General features: G+C 34.0%; 1 protein-coding gene and 2 pseudogenes across 1 annotated transcript; 2 read left to right on the top strand and 1 right to left on the bottom strand.

The window, feature by feature from the left end:
• Positions 1–1,799: 1,799 nt before the first annotated feature.
• On the top strand, positions 1,800–4,455 carry LOC121366556 (annotated as a pseudogene).
• A 1,996-nt stretch (positions 4,456–6,451) lies between these two features.
• Positions 6,452–7,765, bottom strand: LOC121366555 (proteasome subunit beta type-6-like). The gene is given in 10 exon segments (XM_041490947.1): positions 6,452–6,493; positions 6,495–6,583; positions 6,628–6,719; positions 6,773–6,825; positions 6,879–6,895; positions 6,898–7,006; positions 7,308–7,440; positions 7,595–7,622; positions 7,625–7,661; positions 7,742–7,765. Coding segments are annotated over 10 exon segments (624 nt in total).
• Positions 7,766–11,521: 3,756 nt separating this feature from the next.
• On the top strand, positions 11,522–12,439 carry LOC121366557 (annotated as a pseudogene).
• The last annotated feature ends 6,136 nt before the right edge of the window (positions 12,440–18,575 follow it).

The raw sequence follows: 18,575 nt of genomic DNA, 5'->3' as shown, positions 1-18,575 counted from the left end.
TTGCCTTAACCCCCAACATTTATACGACGGGGACAAAAAGACGTCATTGGTCACATACTACAGCCCTTTTATCTCAATACTTGGATGTGGAAGGTATGCGATAATAAGTACACATTACCATCGTTAGGGGTGTGGACATAGCAACTGTTGCTATGACCACAACTAGTTATTGCCAAGTTTTAACACTAAAAGGATCACAGCACCTACTTATAGAATTAGTGAACTGTAGTTTACAGGAGGAGCTATACAATCAGTACTAACACAATGCATAATAAATTCAGGCGTTCCATTAAGATATTGTTTATTGATGCATTCAGTAATATTGAGAGATACATTACACATATATAGATTCTGCGCCTAGTCACATTATATAGTCCAGTGGTTCCTCCATTATCAATATCTAACCTGTGCTACTTTGCAGTATCTATTATCTATTTGGTGTCATGGTAAACTGCATTTCCCATCTTACTTAGTTGATCCTGTTACTGTCTCGTTAGAACGACGATAAGAGCGAGATGGAGACAGTCCGACTTCATTTTAATAATCAAGAGAAGAACTCTTGATGCATGGTAGTTGAGTGTACAGTAAGTTATACATAAGTGCTCACAGTAAGTATACAGTAAGTGTACAGTAAGTGTACGGTAATTATTACAGTAAGTATACAGTAGTGTACGGCTAAGTGTACTTGTAAGTATACGTAAAATATAAAGTGTTCACAATTAACTATATTTTATTTCTTCTACAGTGCTTTGAAGGTCCCTCCCCCACGTCCTGGTTGAGCTATGCATGCGAAGGAGCAGGATAGTAATGAGTGTATACTTAAGACCTTTACTCACTTTCCTGTAAATAGTACATATGTAGTAAATATTAATAAAATAATGAAACACAAACTGTTACATATATCATAATTACATCATTTTGTTTTCTTATAGCTCGTGTATACCATCGTCTAGGAGCCAGGATGATGGAGGAAAAGTACAACGTATCAATGGACATGCTTTTGTTGCTAAAAGGCTACAGGTACAGCTGTATAGATTGATGGATAGATCAATAGATGGATGAATAGATAGAATGCGATTGATAGACGGATTACAGATAGATGGACTCATTTCTTTATAGGCTGCCTACTGGCCAAAATGTAAAGAGAGAGAATTTTGGGTCTTGACCGTCGCTCAAGGTTACAAATGTGCAGGCTTGCAAGATGGTTGCTACATAAGAGTGTTGTTACTTCTCCGTCAAGAAGAGATATGTTGAAGGTCATCCTGTAAGTTAAAATTATCGACAAATAAGGTCCAATCACTATCTCCTCGGTAGCCTGCAAGACAACCAGGAGAAGATCTCTCTGAGAAAAACCAGCTGATCCTTTCCATGATTTCTTAACGTAAGTCCGTTTTGAATCCCCATCCATTCATCCATCAATATGTTTATTCATCCATTTACTGTCTATAGACAAAGTTTTCGTATTTACACTGTCAATATTATTATGATAGTACATATACCTATTATCAGTAACCACACACATTATGGTAGAACTAGGCCCATAGTATCTTGGGATTACCTCTAATGTGACCTTTGTGTTTTAATATATCTTGAGACCCAGAGGTGACATGAAATTATGTCTGAGAAAGAGAAGGAAGGACATATATCATTATTTTGCAAAGATTGATTTTGTTTAAGTATTAAGATATGGGATATATTTATTTTTTAGATTTAAAGTTGAATTTAAGTACTTACTTTTTATATGCTATCCATTCTTTGTAGACCCAATCCTATCAGCGCAGAGGTCAAATTTCACTAGCATGACTTCAATATTCTTAAAGTTATTTGTTCGAGGAAGCTATGCTAAAGTTCTAATGGTAAAACTTAGATCACTGGATAGTACATGTATCTCTCTCTCTCTCTCTCTCTCTCTTCTCTCTCCTCTCTCTCCCTCTCTTTCACAGGTTGAGTTGAAGTCAACAAAGCGTATTTATGCTATGAAGGTTATCAAAAAGGAACTAGTAATTGATGAAGAGGATATTGATTGGGTACAGACAGAGAAACATGTCTTCGAACAAGCACCATCTAATCATCCCTTCTATTTGGCCTTCACTCCTGTTTTCAGACAGAAAGCAGGTCTATAAAAAAGGATTACCAACTAAAAATTTGATTCTCTCTCTCTCAAAACAGATTGTTCTTTGTCATTGAGTGTGTTAATGGAGGTGATCTCATGTTTCACATGCAACGTCATCGACGACTTCCAGAAGAACAGGCTCGATTTTATTCAGCTGAGATCAGCTTAGCACTTAACTTTTTACATGATAGAGGTCTGTTAAAAAGGATACTATTATTATAATGAATTCTATTTATTATTATGTTATTGTGTAGGCATTATATATCGTGACCTTAAACTTGACAATGTATTATTAGATCAAGATGGACATATTAAAACTAACTGATTATGAATGTGTAAAGTAAGTTAACAAATAAACTGCCCATTCACACTTACCCAATATAATGACTGCATCTACAATACTTCTTTACTGATTATACTGAAAAGGAGAATCCTTTACAATGTTCATTGCTTACCTTGGTCTCCTTAGGAAGGTCTTCGTGCTGGTGATACCACAAGTACATTTTGTGGTACTCCTAATTACATAGCTCCTGAAATTCTTAGGGGTGTGGGACAGGATTATGGTAACACGAGGACTATACTATCTTGTACAAATTATATTTTTTGTCTTTTTAGGGTTTTTCAGTTGATTGGTGGCATTAGGAGTATTATTATATGAAATGTTAGCTGGGAAGAGTCCATTTGATGTAGGAGGTCACGATATGACAGATCAGAGCACTGAAGATTATCTATTCCAAGGTGTCCATCTGTCCTTCCAGTCCATCTATCAATGCATTCATTCATTCATCTCCATCTACCAATTTGTCTATCAATCCATTCATTTGTTCATTCATCTATCCATCCATTCTCCAGTATTTTTAGAGAAGACAATCCGAATTCCTCGTTCACTATCAGTTAAAGCAGCTCAAGTGGGTGTGGTTTCAACACACAACTCTTTACCATGATATCTATTCAACATCTATAGGTACTCAAAGGCTTTCTTAATAAAAACCCAGCTGAACGCTTAGGTTGTCATCCTCAGACTGGATTTTCTGACATTATGAATCATGCCTTCTATAAAACTATTGAATGGGAGTTGGTAAGTACTATAACCATTATAACCTGTTTTACTTGTTTTTCTAGTTGCGTTGTCGTCAGGTGACACCTCCATACAAGCCTAGAATTGTAGCGATCGAGATCCTTCAATTTTGATCCTCAGTTTGTTACTGAAACTATTCAATTCACTCAAGACGATCCGTAAGTCCCATATATAGTACAGTTGAGTGTCCTAAAAGAGATATATATTAGTGACATTTGTAGATATTGTTTTTAGATGTAGTAGTTGATAACATATGAGGCATTATATATAATAACAAGTAAGTTGGTGGTTGACCTTAATAGACAATAGTTAGACTAAACTTATTTTCAACATATTAAATAGCAAGTACATAATCATAAACATTTGTGTACAATAAACTGTTATCTTCTGGCCTTTATACTTGAGTGAGTATAATATGATGTAGTACTTTATATATGATATTCTGGAAGTTTAACACTTTAATTTGGTAATCTCTCTAACCACAGTGATGTCATTATGGCAATCGATCAGTCAGAATTTGCTGGTTTTGAGTACATCAATCCTTTGCTTAGTCAAAGGTAGAAAGAGGTTTAGCTCATGTCTCCCTCTCTCTCTCGTCTCTCACTCGGAATATAGAATCAATATAGATTTGAGTGATAATTATTTTAATTTATAATGAAACTTTAATCATGATTTTTATCAATGGGTTATTGTAATAGGTTTTTAATGTCAAATTTTTATTGCTAATTTTTTACTTAAATTATAAAATTTATTGTTGGTGATCTCTGCAAAGATATGCACGAATTGTTAATCATTTGGTAATAAAGTTACCAGGCAAATGATTATTTCTGAAACGCGCGTTTGCTGGGGCAAGCAAGAAAGTTGTACATTCTGATTGGTCGGTTATAAGTTTGTTTTTTTTTTTTTTTCAGTTTTGGGGGGGGGGGGGGGGGGTTATGCACGGGAACACGCGCAAGATGGCCTTGTAAGAGAGCTGAGAGCATGATCCTTATTGTGTCTGACAATAAAAGGACGGAGCTCTGTCGGCCATGTTTGTTTATCATCTCGTTGGATCGTCTCGTCGTTGGATTTCTCGTCGTTGGATCGTCTCGTCGTTGGATCTTTTTTCATCGCTGGATCTCATCATCGTTGGATTTCATCTTTTGTTTTTTTTTGTCATCCTTTTCTTCATTTTTGTAACTTTCTTTTTTTTTAATTTCTTTCATCATTATTTCTTTATTGATTGTCTAATTCCTTTCTTTTCTACAGATCTTACTTGGACTGATGTTCTCTGATGTGCTTGATGTGTCTCTGACTGTTCTAGCTCTGATGTTCTCTGACTGTTCTAGCTCTGTGTTCTTTGATGTTCTCTGACTGTTCTGATGTTCTCTATGCTCTTGACTGTTCTCTGGATGTAAAAGATGAGTCGCTCTCCTGCTCAGTCTCTCCTGTCTTCCTTCAAGCCTTCTTTCCTCTTCTTTTAATTTTTATTTTATTTTATTTGGGCTATTCAGCCCATACACCATACACACACTCATACAAATCCTATTTAATTATCTTCCCCCTGCCGCCTGGCGGCCAAAAAAAAAAATTTTTTTTAATATCCAAGGCCGCCAGGTGGCGGGGGGGGCTATTCAGCCCATACACCATACACACACTCATACAAATCCTATTAATTATCTTCCCCCTGCCGCCTGGCGGCCCAAAAAAAAAATTTTTTTAATATCCAAGGCCGCCAGGTGGCGGGGGGAAGCTCTGATCTTCTAGGGTGCGTGTGTGTGTGTGTGTGTGTGTGTGTGTTGGTTGGTGTCCTTTTTCACTTCCCCTCTGTCTCTCTTCACTCTCCATCCACTCATTGTCACCATCAGTTCATAACTACTCTCTTTTTCTTCCCTGCAGGAGCAGCACTGGTGAAAAAGGTGAGCTGTCTTTCCATCCATCCATCCACTTCTCATCCATTCTTTAGTATTCAGTTGTTATTCTTCTCTTTTCTCCCTCTATGTTCTCAACTTGCGGACTGACTGGACTTTTGGGAACTCTCCATCTTCTCTTTCCTATTGATTGTTGAATTGGAGACCTTCACTGGACTTCTTGGGGACTCCTCACCTGTGGACTGACTGGACTCTTGGAAGTCTCCATCTTCTCTTTCCTACAATTGCTGGATTGGAGACCTTCACTGGAGACTATCTTTTTTTAGATTTTTATTTTATTTTTTTATTTTAGTTGTCATTTTTTCTTTATAACATTTCTTTACAATATTCTTTTTTTATTATAGATGTTATTTGTCTTAAAAACCATTTTCACTAAAATTTGTCAAAAGTCAATCTTTAGTTTCAAAGATATTTTAAGTTAATAATAATAATTATTATTATTATATTTATTTTATAACTTTTTTAACTAGTTTAGAAATTTTTTTTTTGAAAAATCTAATACTCTTATTTATAATATATTATATTGTTTTACAAAGAACTATATCATTAAATTATTTTTTTTACAAAGAACTTAGTTTTAATTTTTTTGCAAAAAAATAAATCTATTACCGCCGTTTTGCCCTTTCTTTTTTTCCCCCCCCCCCCCCCCCCCCCCCCTAAAAATCTATTAAAGCGTTTTGCTGTGCAAAATGATCGATATTTTCCCACCATAATGGTGGTCACGCGTTTCCTTGTTAGGTATGTACACGTGCTGATGACATTTTCCCGCCAATGTGGTGACATTTTCCCGCCCTACCAATGTGGCTTAATTTCTGTTTCAATGTTTATTTTAGTTTTTTTTAATGATTAAAATCAAAGCTTATTTATCACTTATTTGGCTCTTCATCTTTGGACTACTTTTTTTTTTGTTTTGTGTTTTTCATTTTTTTGTATACTAAACTCTATTAACATTAAATTCATTCTTTTAAAATTCTATTAAACTTTTTTCTTTTAAATTTGCCCTTGACATTTAATTTCTTTTAATCTCTACCCTTAATAATAATTTTTAAACCATTATTTTTTTTAACTTTTAATCTCTATTCTTAATATTATTTTTTTATTAATTTTTAACCATTTATATTTTAATTTCTTTTCAATCAAGTTATTACCAATATTATAAACATTTTAAAGTCAATTTCATTAATTAGTTAATAATTATAACTATTATTCTAAACAGAAACATTTTTTTTAACTATGAAAATTTCAAATGAATTCAGTAATAGTTACACATAAACTGGTTACCAATACCAGTTTATAAGATTAACTTATGAGAGTCAATACAACGACAACATGTACTTTCCGTTAATAACATTATTTGTCTACATTAAACTTTGGTATATCTTTACCAGTAACACAGTAACCTTTCTACACCTTCCTCCTGAATAATTGCTATCCGTATCACCCCTCCAGAGCTACCATCACGTGATATGGCCAAAGCAACAGCTGAGAGAGAAAGATATGATAGCATTAGTAAGTATAATACAAACCATTTTTAACAAATTCTATTGTCTCCTCTTTAGACATGCCACTTTTGTAGTGAGCATCGCAGTAACCATAGAGATATGTACTACCAGAACCTTAATAAAGCAGACCATAATTGAAAAAGTTCATATTATGGAGTGAACATACCTCCCAATAGAAAATGGTTGTCGAACACACATTCCACCTAATGGTATGGAATAAACCTGTACCAAAGAAAAAGGATAAACATGTAGATAATATATACCCACTTTGTTACCTGTCCTCCTAATCTATGTCCCAACCAGCACACAGGATACCAGCGATACAATTATCACGATATCGATAGCAAAGTGATCTGAAAAAGTTAGCAGCCGTCTTCACTAATGGAGGCTCATTCACTCTACACTAGAGGGAAGAAATTTAATCACTAATAACTTGCTTTTCTGATGACTGGTTGGGTTGAATGAACAGATAGATCAACATTATACAAATAAACTAACAATGTTAGAGTTTTTTGTTCTAACTAGTCAATTATGATATTTTTTATTATATTAATTTTGATATAGTTCAACTTTCAAAAAGCAGTTTTTCAGTATTAATCACTAAAAGTCAAAATGAATCTCATACTAGAAAGTAGTTCAAATAAACTAAAACAATACAAGCTAACGATGGATGAGATAGAGAAGTAAGTAATGGATAAATGTACCTGCTGTAATTGTAATTGAATTTTAACTACATCTGCAATGGCTTGAGTATCAGCAGCTGAGCCAGATCGACAACAGAAAATGCGATCTGTTATCGGTGTCAGTTTGTCAGTGACACGATTTGCTATGAATGAACTACAAGAAAAAAAGTAATAAAATTAAATGCTGTTTATTCCTGTAATAATAATCTTAATTATTACTATTGTTTGTTATGTATGTGGTAACTGGTCTCATTCCTATACTTCCTAAACATGGAATCTGGAACGAGACTAGTGTATTGTAGTCATACCCAGAGGTAGTTCGTGAATCAGCTCCATAATCACACCACCATCAAATTCAACTGCCATAATTGTCGTCTAAGAAAATAACCAACTCATAAAATAATTGCATCTACATTTATTAGTATATATATATATATTATATTCAAGTCTCTTACGCCTGTAGAAACTGGTTCATTCATTCCCATATCCACATGATGAATAGATGAACTTAACATTGTAGCAGCCATTTTTCCTCGTGGGGAGAGTTAATTGGAAGGTGTGGTTAAGGCGTGGCTTTGACTAGGATTCGAAATTCGAATTGTCTCATACACAGCCATGGTCGATGCTCTTTTGCAACGACTACAAGATGGCCAAAGAGAGCTCTACAAAGAACTGAAAGACCTGAACACTACTCTACTTAAAGATCCACAAGTTAATGGAGAATGCTACGATCAACAAACAGCTCCTCATCTAGACCAACATACACAAAAAATACCAAGAAATCTACAATCATTCAGTAAGTGGTTTATGTTATGTTTGTATGCTGAAGTGGGATTTATTGAATATAATATATTTTTTCCAGTAGATACTTCCCTTGATCCACAAAGACCCACTACACTGAATAGCAGTTATCATACAACAAACAAGACCAGACATTATGGAGTCACTAAATGCCTCTCGATTTGGAGCTCTAGATCAGCGCCTCAACGAGAGCCGCAAGACTTGGAAGACACCTCGAAAGTATGTACTAAATTTAGTTGACTAAAAATGGTTGTATGATTGTTAGAAGTACTGGCAGAGGCATGGTTGTCCTGGTTACGACTGGGTGGCTGGTCCTTCTGGATACAAGCCCTGGTGTGTCTCAGTATAGTTCAGAATGGATACAAGAGCTGAATGAGTTTAGAAAGGTCAACCATTCAGAGGTTATATGCCTCATGAAATGTAAGTCATTAGAGCTAGTATAGAAAATAATTAACTACATATGTCAAATGAGGGTTTATCATTGTGGTTTAGGTTTTTAAAGGCTAATTGTAATATAGATAGAACATTTCCCTGTAGTGACAATCAGAACTTCAAAGAACGTGAAAAAAACAAAAGGTTTGTATTTATGTTTGGTTATTGATGAATGCTCTCTCTCACATCCACACTTGCACACACACACACACACTCAGATATACATAGCTATTCACTCAGTGATAGGTTGTTCCCAGTACCAATTAATTGTAGATGTATTGATGATGTAAATATGTCCTGTCTGTGAGGACATACTCCCGACACAACGAACATCTCAGCAATCACCCAGTTTAATCCAGTGAGTCATATCATCTTCATAATAATGATGTCATGTCCATATTTTAGAGTGAGTGTTCCTCATTGTACCTTGCAAGTACCCTATCAAGTACGACCTCATCGACGAGTTAGTTTTAATCCTTCAGACTCAATGGGATTGTCACAGGTAATGGTGTGTGTGTGTGGTGTGTGTGTGTAAATGGACGTGATGTACATCATTTATTTTTGTAGCATTGTCTCTGGATGGCATAATTCAGACAATTCTGCTGTGCCCAAATATAAATCTATTGACTTGAGGTCATCAATAAAAAATAAATCCTGTTAATAAAATTATGCTTTAGAATCTGTTCAAATTTTTTATTGACTTAAATAAAATCTAGAGTAATACCGACATGAAAATTCAAAAATCAATTTTTGATTAACAATGTCATCGCAACATTATCAGGAGCTTTGTAATGTTCATGAGTTCCTGATAACATTGATGGGTACATGATGTAACTTACAGTAACTCCACAAGTGGCCTTGTGGTAGAATGGAATACTGACCTCTTGTTTATTTCAATAAACCTATATATATATATATATATATATACACACACACACACACACACACACACACACACACACACATTATGTGTATGTATATATATTGAAGTATATGATCAATCTTTAGAAGAGTGCACTTTTATGTACATATCAAAGGATAATATCACAGCTGGTAAGTAAATGACATGAAGATGTTAGCCAGCAGAAATATTAAGGACTATCTAATTATGTTAAATGAAGTTGTCTAAAATCCCTTCTAAAAACGATAGTTCATCATTAGCAGTCACACAAGCATAAATGTCCTTGTCTTGAAGTGTTTTTTTCTCTACCAAGCTTGTATAATGGTATGCCTTGTGTGCTAAATGTCCTATAAATAACTCAGTCATCTAATGGAGAGAAGAAAAAAAACAGAGACTATTATTCGTGACTGAAGTAGTCAAATATAATAATCAGGGGGTCAAAAGGTCAGATATGAGCAGACTGTACTGGGCTAAGTCTCAATGATATGTGATACACTTTAAAGCTGTAGTAACAGTTCTCCTACATTATTACAGCTAATGTGCTATATATATGTGTGTGTGTGTGTGTGTGGGAGGAGTTACAACCAAAGGACTATTGAGCTTTGATGTTTATTACTATATGGATATCATATGTATAATTGTTTTGTTTGGGATGAATATATCATCTCTTAATCATAAATGCATTAATTTCATATTACTTTAGTACATTCATTTGATAACATGTAGTAAGAGGTGATAGCTAGCTAGTCATTATAGTTTGAGCACAAACCTTAGCTATAAGTAGAACTGCTTCTTGTCCAGTTAAGGCCACATCTGGGTCTGACTCATTATAGTTTTTCATCGTGACAATGGTAAATTCACAAGAGTTCGAGACTTTGCTACAATACATAATTATAATAAAAGTTCCCTGATCAATTCTATTCATACTTGTTGTTTTAGTGAATAGCATTACTAGTACTGTCATTATGTACATCTTCTCTTTCCTCTATTTGATTCATCATCTATTACTTTCTAGTATATCCATATGGTAGGTGGGCATTAATAAAAGTATTAAGAGGGTGGGGTGCTTTGAAAAAGATGGCTGTGCAAGAGGAGGGAATTGATGATGATGAAGTAGGGGCATAACTGGGAAGACATTGAAGAGGAGGTATGTTATATGATTAGTCATGTGACTATGGTATATGATTTTTTAATTTAGGACCTGATTCGTCGTTGACAACACGACAACAAGAAATCTCTAAATTAGTGTACGTAAGTATAGTTCAGTACCAGATGTTTACGAAGGTCAGGTCACCCAAGGATATTACCCCCCCCCCCACTATATGAAAATTATGTATTATATCACTTTTAGTGCTAAACAAACTCCACCTACTGCTACTGAAATGCCACTTTAGAAGGTCCAACAAAAATCAAATATTCTGAAGGGTCTGAATATGTAGCACAAGTGAGATATGTTCCACTCATTGTGTATTTAATTATATATTATCACGTGTAGATAAAAATACTTAAACGTCCCGATAATGATACAAATAATACCTCTGTCACCCCAACTCCCACGAACGCAGTCAGAAATCATTAGCTCAAAAGAGAAGCAGAATATGCTAGTGCACGGTAAGAAATTCAATGTTGTTATTATAATATAATTGTATTTTAATCTAGGGCTAGGATTCTTGGCAATCCGTCTTCACAACAAAGTTAAGTTTTAAGTTGTGTTTGGTATTGAATTTTGTTTATTTTTATTTAGAACTTCTGCAGATAAAAAGGTAATGCAAGAAACTCTAATAAATAATGTATTATTTTAAATTTTCTGGCTTATCAAAATGTAATTTATAATTTTAATAATAATTTATTATCGTTAATTTTATTCATCGTTTTGTTTGTGTTACTAAAAATAGATAATTTGTAGGCGGAGCGTATTGGGATCTAAAAATAGCCTGTTCTAAAAATAGACTGTCTGCATTCTAAAGGAAGGCTATAAGACGCCATCTTGTGACGCCTGTTTAGAAGGCCACTGGTAGAATAGTCAGAACAGGACTTCGGTCTTCAGTTAATCAGTCAAACTCGAGTGTAATAGTTAAGAGAAATTCAGTTATAATTAGTTATGCAGACGATAAAGTGTGTTGTAGTAGGAGACGGTGCCTGTGGGTAAGACCTGTCTATTGATTCATACACAACAACAAATTTCCCTCAGGAATATGTACCAACGGTAAGAAAGACAGAATACTAGCAAGTCATTTAGTCTTATTACCTTTACAATGTAAAAGATAAATGTGTAGGATTGTAATAGTCATTGTAAACATGGCAGCCAGTTTTCACTTTTCAACTTGTGTTTTTGTGCTGTCTACAGGTTTTTGACAACTATGCTGTAACTGTGATGATTGGAGGTGAAACCGTACACATGGGGACTGTTTGATACAGCAGGTAAGTAACTGAAGATATCCATTCCAACAGCCTTACCCTTCTCAATCTCTCCTTTAAGGTCAAGAAGATTATGAACCGACTTAGGCCACTTTTTATCCAATAAACTGATGTTTTTCTTAGTCTGTTTTCCGTAGTTTCACCAGCTCCTTTGAAAATGTCAAAGAGGAAGGTGAGGTTTATTGTCTATACTGTATTGATATGTTATATACATGTCACTTTGCCTTATATGGGACATTCCATGTATGCACTCATGAATATTCTTAATTGATAAATGATATCATGTGTGCTCTTATCATAACCTGCAGTGGGTACCAGAAATCACTCACCACTGTCCCAAAACACCTTTCCGGTTAGTTGGAACAAAGTAGATTTGAGAGAGACGATGCCAGCACTATTGAGAAAGTTATTGAAAGCAAAACAACGACCTATTAATGTTGAAGCTGCAGAGAAGCTAGCCCGAGAACTTCGTTGCTGTGAAATATGTAGAATGTTCTGCTCTACTCAAAAGGGTTCTTAAAAATGTGTTTGATGAAGCTATTTTAGCTGCATTGGAACCCCTGAACAACCCAACAAAAAGAAGAAATGTCTTATTCTTTAAGAAGATCATGCGAGTCTTTCAACTGTCTACTTCATTATTATATTATTGTGCGTTATGGGGTTAACCCTAGGTCATTATTGTCATTCACTGACTTATCAGTTGTTGTTTATTGACACACCCACAATAAATCTAGTAATCATTGAATATTATTGTGAATAAGTTAATTATTATTATTATTATTATTATTGTGATACATTCTCTAGTTTGTGTGTGGTGTACTAAATAATTATTTGAGAAAACTATAGCTAGTATATCATTTTAAAGTTATTAAAACAGGTTATTTTAAGAGAGGTGTGGTCAATTAATGAAACTGAAAGTCAATACAGATTAATGAGTTCAGCAGCTGACACTCGACAGGCTATATTTTAAAAGAGGTGGTTGTCAATTAAAATCCATTATAAATAAAAAGCAAAAAAGTCAACACAGATAAATATGAAGTGATTATTTTCAGACATGGGGTAAGCACTTGAGTGCTTGTGCTTGAAAGCACTTTAAGTACATTTTTGGGAGTGCTTGGAGGTGCTTTCAAGCATTATTATGTGTAAGTATTTATGTTATGCTTGTGCTTAAGCACTTTATAGTATTAGTGCTTTTTAAAGCACTTTTAAACACAAATGCTGCAAGTACTTGTGGTACTTAGCACATCCATTAATAATCTTTGCTATCATCTTGTGTTTAGGCCAGAGAGATGCCGATTGACAGATGCTATGTTCTATAAACTAATATTTATAAGATCTAACAATAAAATTGACTTAGATAAAATTGTTTATTTAAAGGAAAGTTGTGGTCAAAAGTGCTTGTGCTTCAAGCATTTATTTTTTGGAAGCAAAATGCTTGTACTTGTGCTTAAGCCCTTTTATGAATGCTTGGTTAACTTGTGCTTCAAGCACTCATTAAATGCTTGTCCCATGTCTGATTATTTTAAGAGGGTGTGGGTAATTATAGTCCATTATAAATGAAACTGAAATGAAAAGTTAATACAGATAAATTGACAAGTCAGAAGTAGATACTCGAGTTATAAGTGATAAAATCAAAAATGATTTAAATGATCAATAAGTAAGGGGACATAAGGTTCCCCCCATGAGATGAGGAAAGTTCAACGAAAAAAAGTTACAAGTCGTTGGACGTATTTTCATCGCCATACCTTTGAAGGCAAGTTTACCCCAGTAGATGAATCCATCCACACCAGTTGGTTAGAACATTCCAGCCCAATCATTGTACCACCAACCACCACGCTAAATTGAAGGAAACAATATTGAGTAGGCAGATCGTGATTTTGATCATAAGTAGAAAAAATATGAACCATTATGATCAGTATAATTCATCAGGTAGAGAACAGCTATATCCTTCCACAAATATAATTGATAGTGATAGGTCTCATTTGCTATTTGAAGTTCTCGTACGTTAAAAGTATTTTGTTATTAGTTGTGTTCCAGAGCTTAATTTGCAGTTGTGTTGAATAGTTGTGTGTAAAGTGATGAAGAAGAAAAGTCAAGTCCTAGCCAATGATCGCCATTAAACGTCTCCGAATCCCTTCGTACTGATTCCAGCGCTGAGAGAAATTTATTTGTGTATCATTGTCGAATAGCGATCTGTTGAAAACAACTAACCAACCTCCGCCGTTAGTCTCATATCACAGTATACTGTTTTATCCTGACTACATGGACTCCAGATTTTAGTGGGCCTATCAAGTACAAATCGCAACAAGAGTAGAAACTCCCGATAGGCTAAAAACAGTTGGTACGAAAATATGCAGACTCGACACTCCATGCAGTTAGATTTACTGACGGTAGTGTCGATATTCCTATGGTAAAAGTCGTTTTTGTAGTGTTGTGGAGCTGGTAGAAGAGCATAACTCCACTGAAAATAGCTGAGAACAAGCAATAAGGAGAAAAGCATCATCATGATCTTCGCACGTGTAGCCACGTGTACGATATGATAAATTTTTTATTATGTGTCCAATTGAATTGGTTCGACAAACAAAAATTATAATTATAGTGACGCACAATGCCGTATATATACAACTGTTCTAAATCAATGTATTCTGTGGTCTTTATTACATGTTGTAGAGTAGGGACATCTAGTTTTGTCTGACCTCGGACTACTCCACAATTTGTTACATTGTAAACAAAGTGGATGTTCATTGATAGGAAAAAGTGAGCTGCCGAATGGAACATTGATTGGTTGCTAATGTATGTTGCATTCCTAGAGAGGACCAGATAATTATATAGATGATTGATAAATGAATAGGAAGACAAGATAAAACTTACCAAACAACGATACCATCGACATGAAAAATGGAAATTCATAGCAAATTAATCGTTTACTCTTATATTTTCCCTATAATAATTATAAATAGATATAAGATTAATGGGTTGGTTTTCATGTAATCCTCTCCTACTTACTTGGTGATGGTATGATTGGATCTTGACAAACAGCACATATTGGGCAAACATGCTATAATGAGTCATATGAATATTATTAACTATGTAGTACCATGACAATTTACTTACTTATGAAAATCTTCTCACAATATACATTATTATAAAGTCAGAGCAAATGGTACACCATCCAGACACCAATCCACATACGTTAAATCTAAAGCAGACAGGATGGTAGGTGGGTTCCTATTGCTCGTATTATCTATAATAATGATGTATTTATAATAATCACATATGCCATGCTTACTTTTTGTGTAATAACTTGTTAAAGTGTAGCATTTGCGAGAGTGAACTAGATAGGGGAAGGAGGGAGGGAAATAGAGAGTCAACAGGCACAATAATTTATTACAGGGTAACTTACCAAGTAATCTTTCACATAAGACTAATCTCATCATAACAAAAGAAAATACCACTGCTAGAAACTTTATATAATGAAGGCAATCAATATCAAGTATTCATAATAAACTTAGAAATTCTTACAGCAAATTGTTGCATTTAAAAACAATAATTGTGAAATACTTGATTCTAAAGCGAGACATCCTGTTCTCGTCTCCTATCACTGGTTGCTCATACATATAGCACAGTCACCCTAGATGGATAGAAGAATAGATGGATGCATAGATTGTTGGAAATTACAAGTGTATGTCAAAGACAACAATTTTCCAAAATGTAACTTGTTTATCCCAAAGCTACATCCAGAAAACAAACTATCATTACACCGTGTCCTCTCTTTCTATTCTATCTGTACTAAACATTAAATGATGAGAGTAGTAAACACTGTACCAAGTATAAAGTGATTCAAGTACATTGTGGTCGTAGTTGTGGTATGTTATTGTGCACCCTGAGGTTGTGTCAATAGCAGTAAAGAGTAATATGCATTAAACTGTTTAGATGGGAAATTCAGTTCTAGTAAAATGTCAGTGTTTGTCTTGGCTCAAAGTCAACAGTGAAAACTTGTGGTATTCACCAGTTGTTATCCTTCCAAATCTCCGCCCACATGTAATAGTGCTTAACCAGCCTCTTTGTATTTTTGAAGGCTTAATTTACAGGTGGTCATTATAATTTTGTATGGTTTAAAAATTGGACCAGGGTTTGCAGGTATGGAGTAAGATAATTCAATTCATACTTATAATTCTATTTCAAAGTATATCAAATAAGGCTCTAATATTTTGGACACTCTACAAAACACACATAGTAGATTTCGGGGAGCTTCTGGTATTACATAAAAAACAAGCAGTCTAGACAAATTAAGACAAAGGACTTTATTTGCAACTCAAAAAAGCTTTGCTGTATTGAGCACATCCATCCAAACCATTCATACAATCTATCATCATTATCCATCTCTTCATCCTTCAATCACATCCATTACTAGAGGATGATATAATCAACATGGATGTTTCATTGGTGGTATTGTCAACAACCATTGTAAGGCATCTGTTGTTAAGGACAATACCAGTGATATATTACAATATCTCCATATTGGTCAAATTATCCCTGATCAATATAATATTAATTATCGAATAAACATGTGTTTACAATAACATACCATAATATTCATGTTTATACATTATCAATACATGTTTTTGCCTACTATGGGAATTACAAGGATCAAGGATGCCTGCAAGCAATTCTAAAATTGTCATACTTCAATGGTAAGAGTTTTAAGAGGTGGTTCTTTTTTGCCTTTCTTGATCATCATGTTGTAATGGAAACACATTCCTAACACTAACAAAATGTTGAGAATGTATACCAGTTGTTGGCAAACTTTATAATCATGTTGTGTCATTGGAATGCAGTGGTGTTGTAATAACTCCTCTTCTCCTACTATCATTTGCCAACATACGTGTGACAGTGAAGGAAACAAACACAGAAACGGTTTACACCTTTGGAGAGGACTGCCAAAAAATGCTTGATAAAGACTAGACACATTTAGTAGAATGCAAGAGATTGGTTAAAAAAAAGTCAAAACTTTAATACGGACTGCAGGCAATACTTGATAAAAGCATTAGTAATATGTCGGAAAGATAAACAACATTATTAATTATGTTTTAATATTTATTATATTACAAACAACTCTAAATATAGTGAAAAGGCAAGAACTACTAACATATACACATATATATTATAATAATATAACACTATCTCTGATTTTGCAAACCAAACTTGAAACTAAAGTTAGCAAATACAAGATTCAACATAGCATCATTTCATATAATATTGTCATTACAAGTACTAAGCTTTGTTACCTCCTAGACTTATTTATACTACATTACAACAATGAGAAATAAAACTGCAGAAGAGTTGCTTACCAATAGTAACTACTAACAAAATAATGGGTAGTAATAGCTACAAGAATTTACTAGTGTCATAGGTAAGGTGATGATCATAGCTATTTCGAGTTACTACACACACATAAACACACATAAAGATGGATTGTAAATTGATAAACAACAATTAACATGTACAAACTTTGGTTGCCAGGTTATAATGAGGATTGACATGACACTGATACTCGTTACATCTCAAATATTTGTCCTAGTGAAAGAAGAAGATTCTCACAGTAAAGCATTCGAAACGTAAGTTCACAAGTATTCAATGATGTTAAAGACAATCCGCTGTCATTTTGTGTTTAAATAAACTTAGACTGGCTCAGACAGACATGTGAAGGAAACTAAACAAATTGTTCTATACCTTTAACACTTGCTCATCGTAAACATGTCACTGTAGCCAATGTATACTGTGTGTTGGTTACACACCAAACAGTTATTTTGGTTCAACAACAATGTAACCTGTCATCGTAACACTGACATTCTAGTAATTAGCATTGACTTCCACCATTTGTCAAATTTAACTCTTTTAAGTACTACTTATACAACTACTAGATATTCAACCAGCTGCACTTTTACAGCTTGCATTCAATAGAACTACACAGAGTCATTTGTAATGGTGTTTAACTTTTTTAACAAAGTACAAAAGGAACAGAGTGCAGGCTGTTGTTTAACTTTCAAAGTAACAATTTTGTTATTACCGTTCAAAAATATTGATTGATATGAATAGAGGACATGTTTCTCATAGACAAACTGTGGTTATGAAACACATGAGGGAGGGTAAAAGTCAAGCTTAAGCTACCTATTAACAACATAGGATGGTATCGTAACTAAATTTTAACACTACAGGATTGAATACACAAAGAAAATATTCTACTCACCAAAATACGCCTCCTCCACTGTCTCGATCGTTTTCTTTCTTCAGAAAAAACCATGGATTTGTGACTAATACGCCCTCTAATAATGTCAGGTTGTTGTGTGTAGTTACAAACAAAACAATGATAAGAGCTGGACATTATACTTTCACGTGTGCAGTAATGGAATGACAGTTCATCTCATTGTTGAGTGTGTAAAAGACCTTTTTAACTTTTTAACAAAAAAACTTTTTAAAAAACTTGTTTTTTAAAAACAGTTTTTTTTTTTTTTTTTTTATTTTTTTTTTTTTTTTTTTTAAGGAAAAAAAAAAAAAAAAAAAAAAAAAAAAATTTTTTTTTTGTTTTTTTTTTTGTTTGTTTTTTGTTAAAAAAAAAACAAAAAAAAAAAAAAAGTAACAAATGTTTTTCAAAAAGAAAGAGTGCAGCTGGTTTTTGTTCTTTCAAAGTAACATTTTGTTTTTACAGTTCAAAGGATATTTTTGATTTGAATAGA

The sequence above is a fragment of the Gigantopelta aegis genome, unplaced genomic scaffold (genome assembly GCF_016097555.1).
Source record: "Gigantopelta aegis isolate Gae_Host unplaced genomic scaffold, Gae_host_genome ctg6130_pilon_pilon, whole genome shotgun sequence".
In the NCBI taxonomy this organism is placed as follows: Eukaryota; Metazoa; Mollusca; class Gastropoda; order Neomphalida; family Peltospiridae; genus Gigantopelta; species Gigantopelta aegis.
The sequence above is the reverse complement of the archived record's forward strand: the minus strand, read 5'-3'. Positions and strand labels throughout refer to the sequence as shown.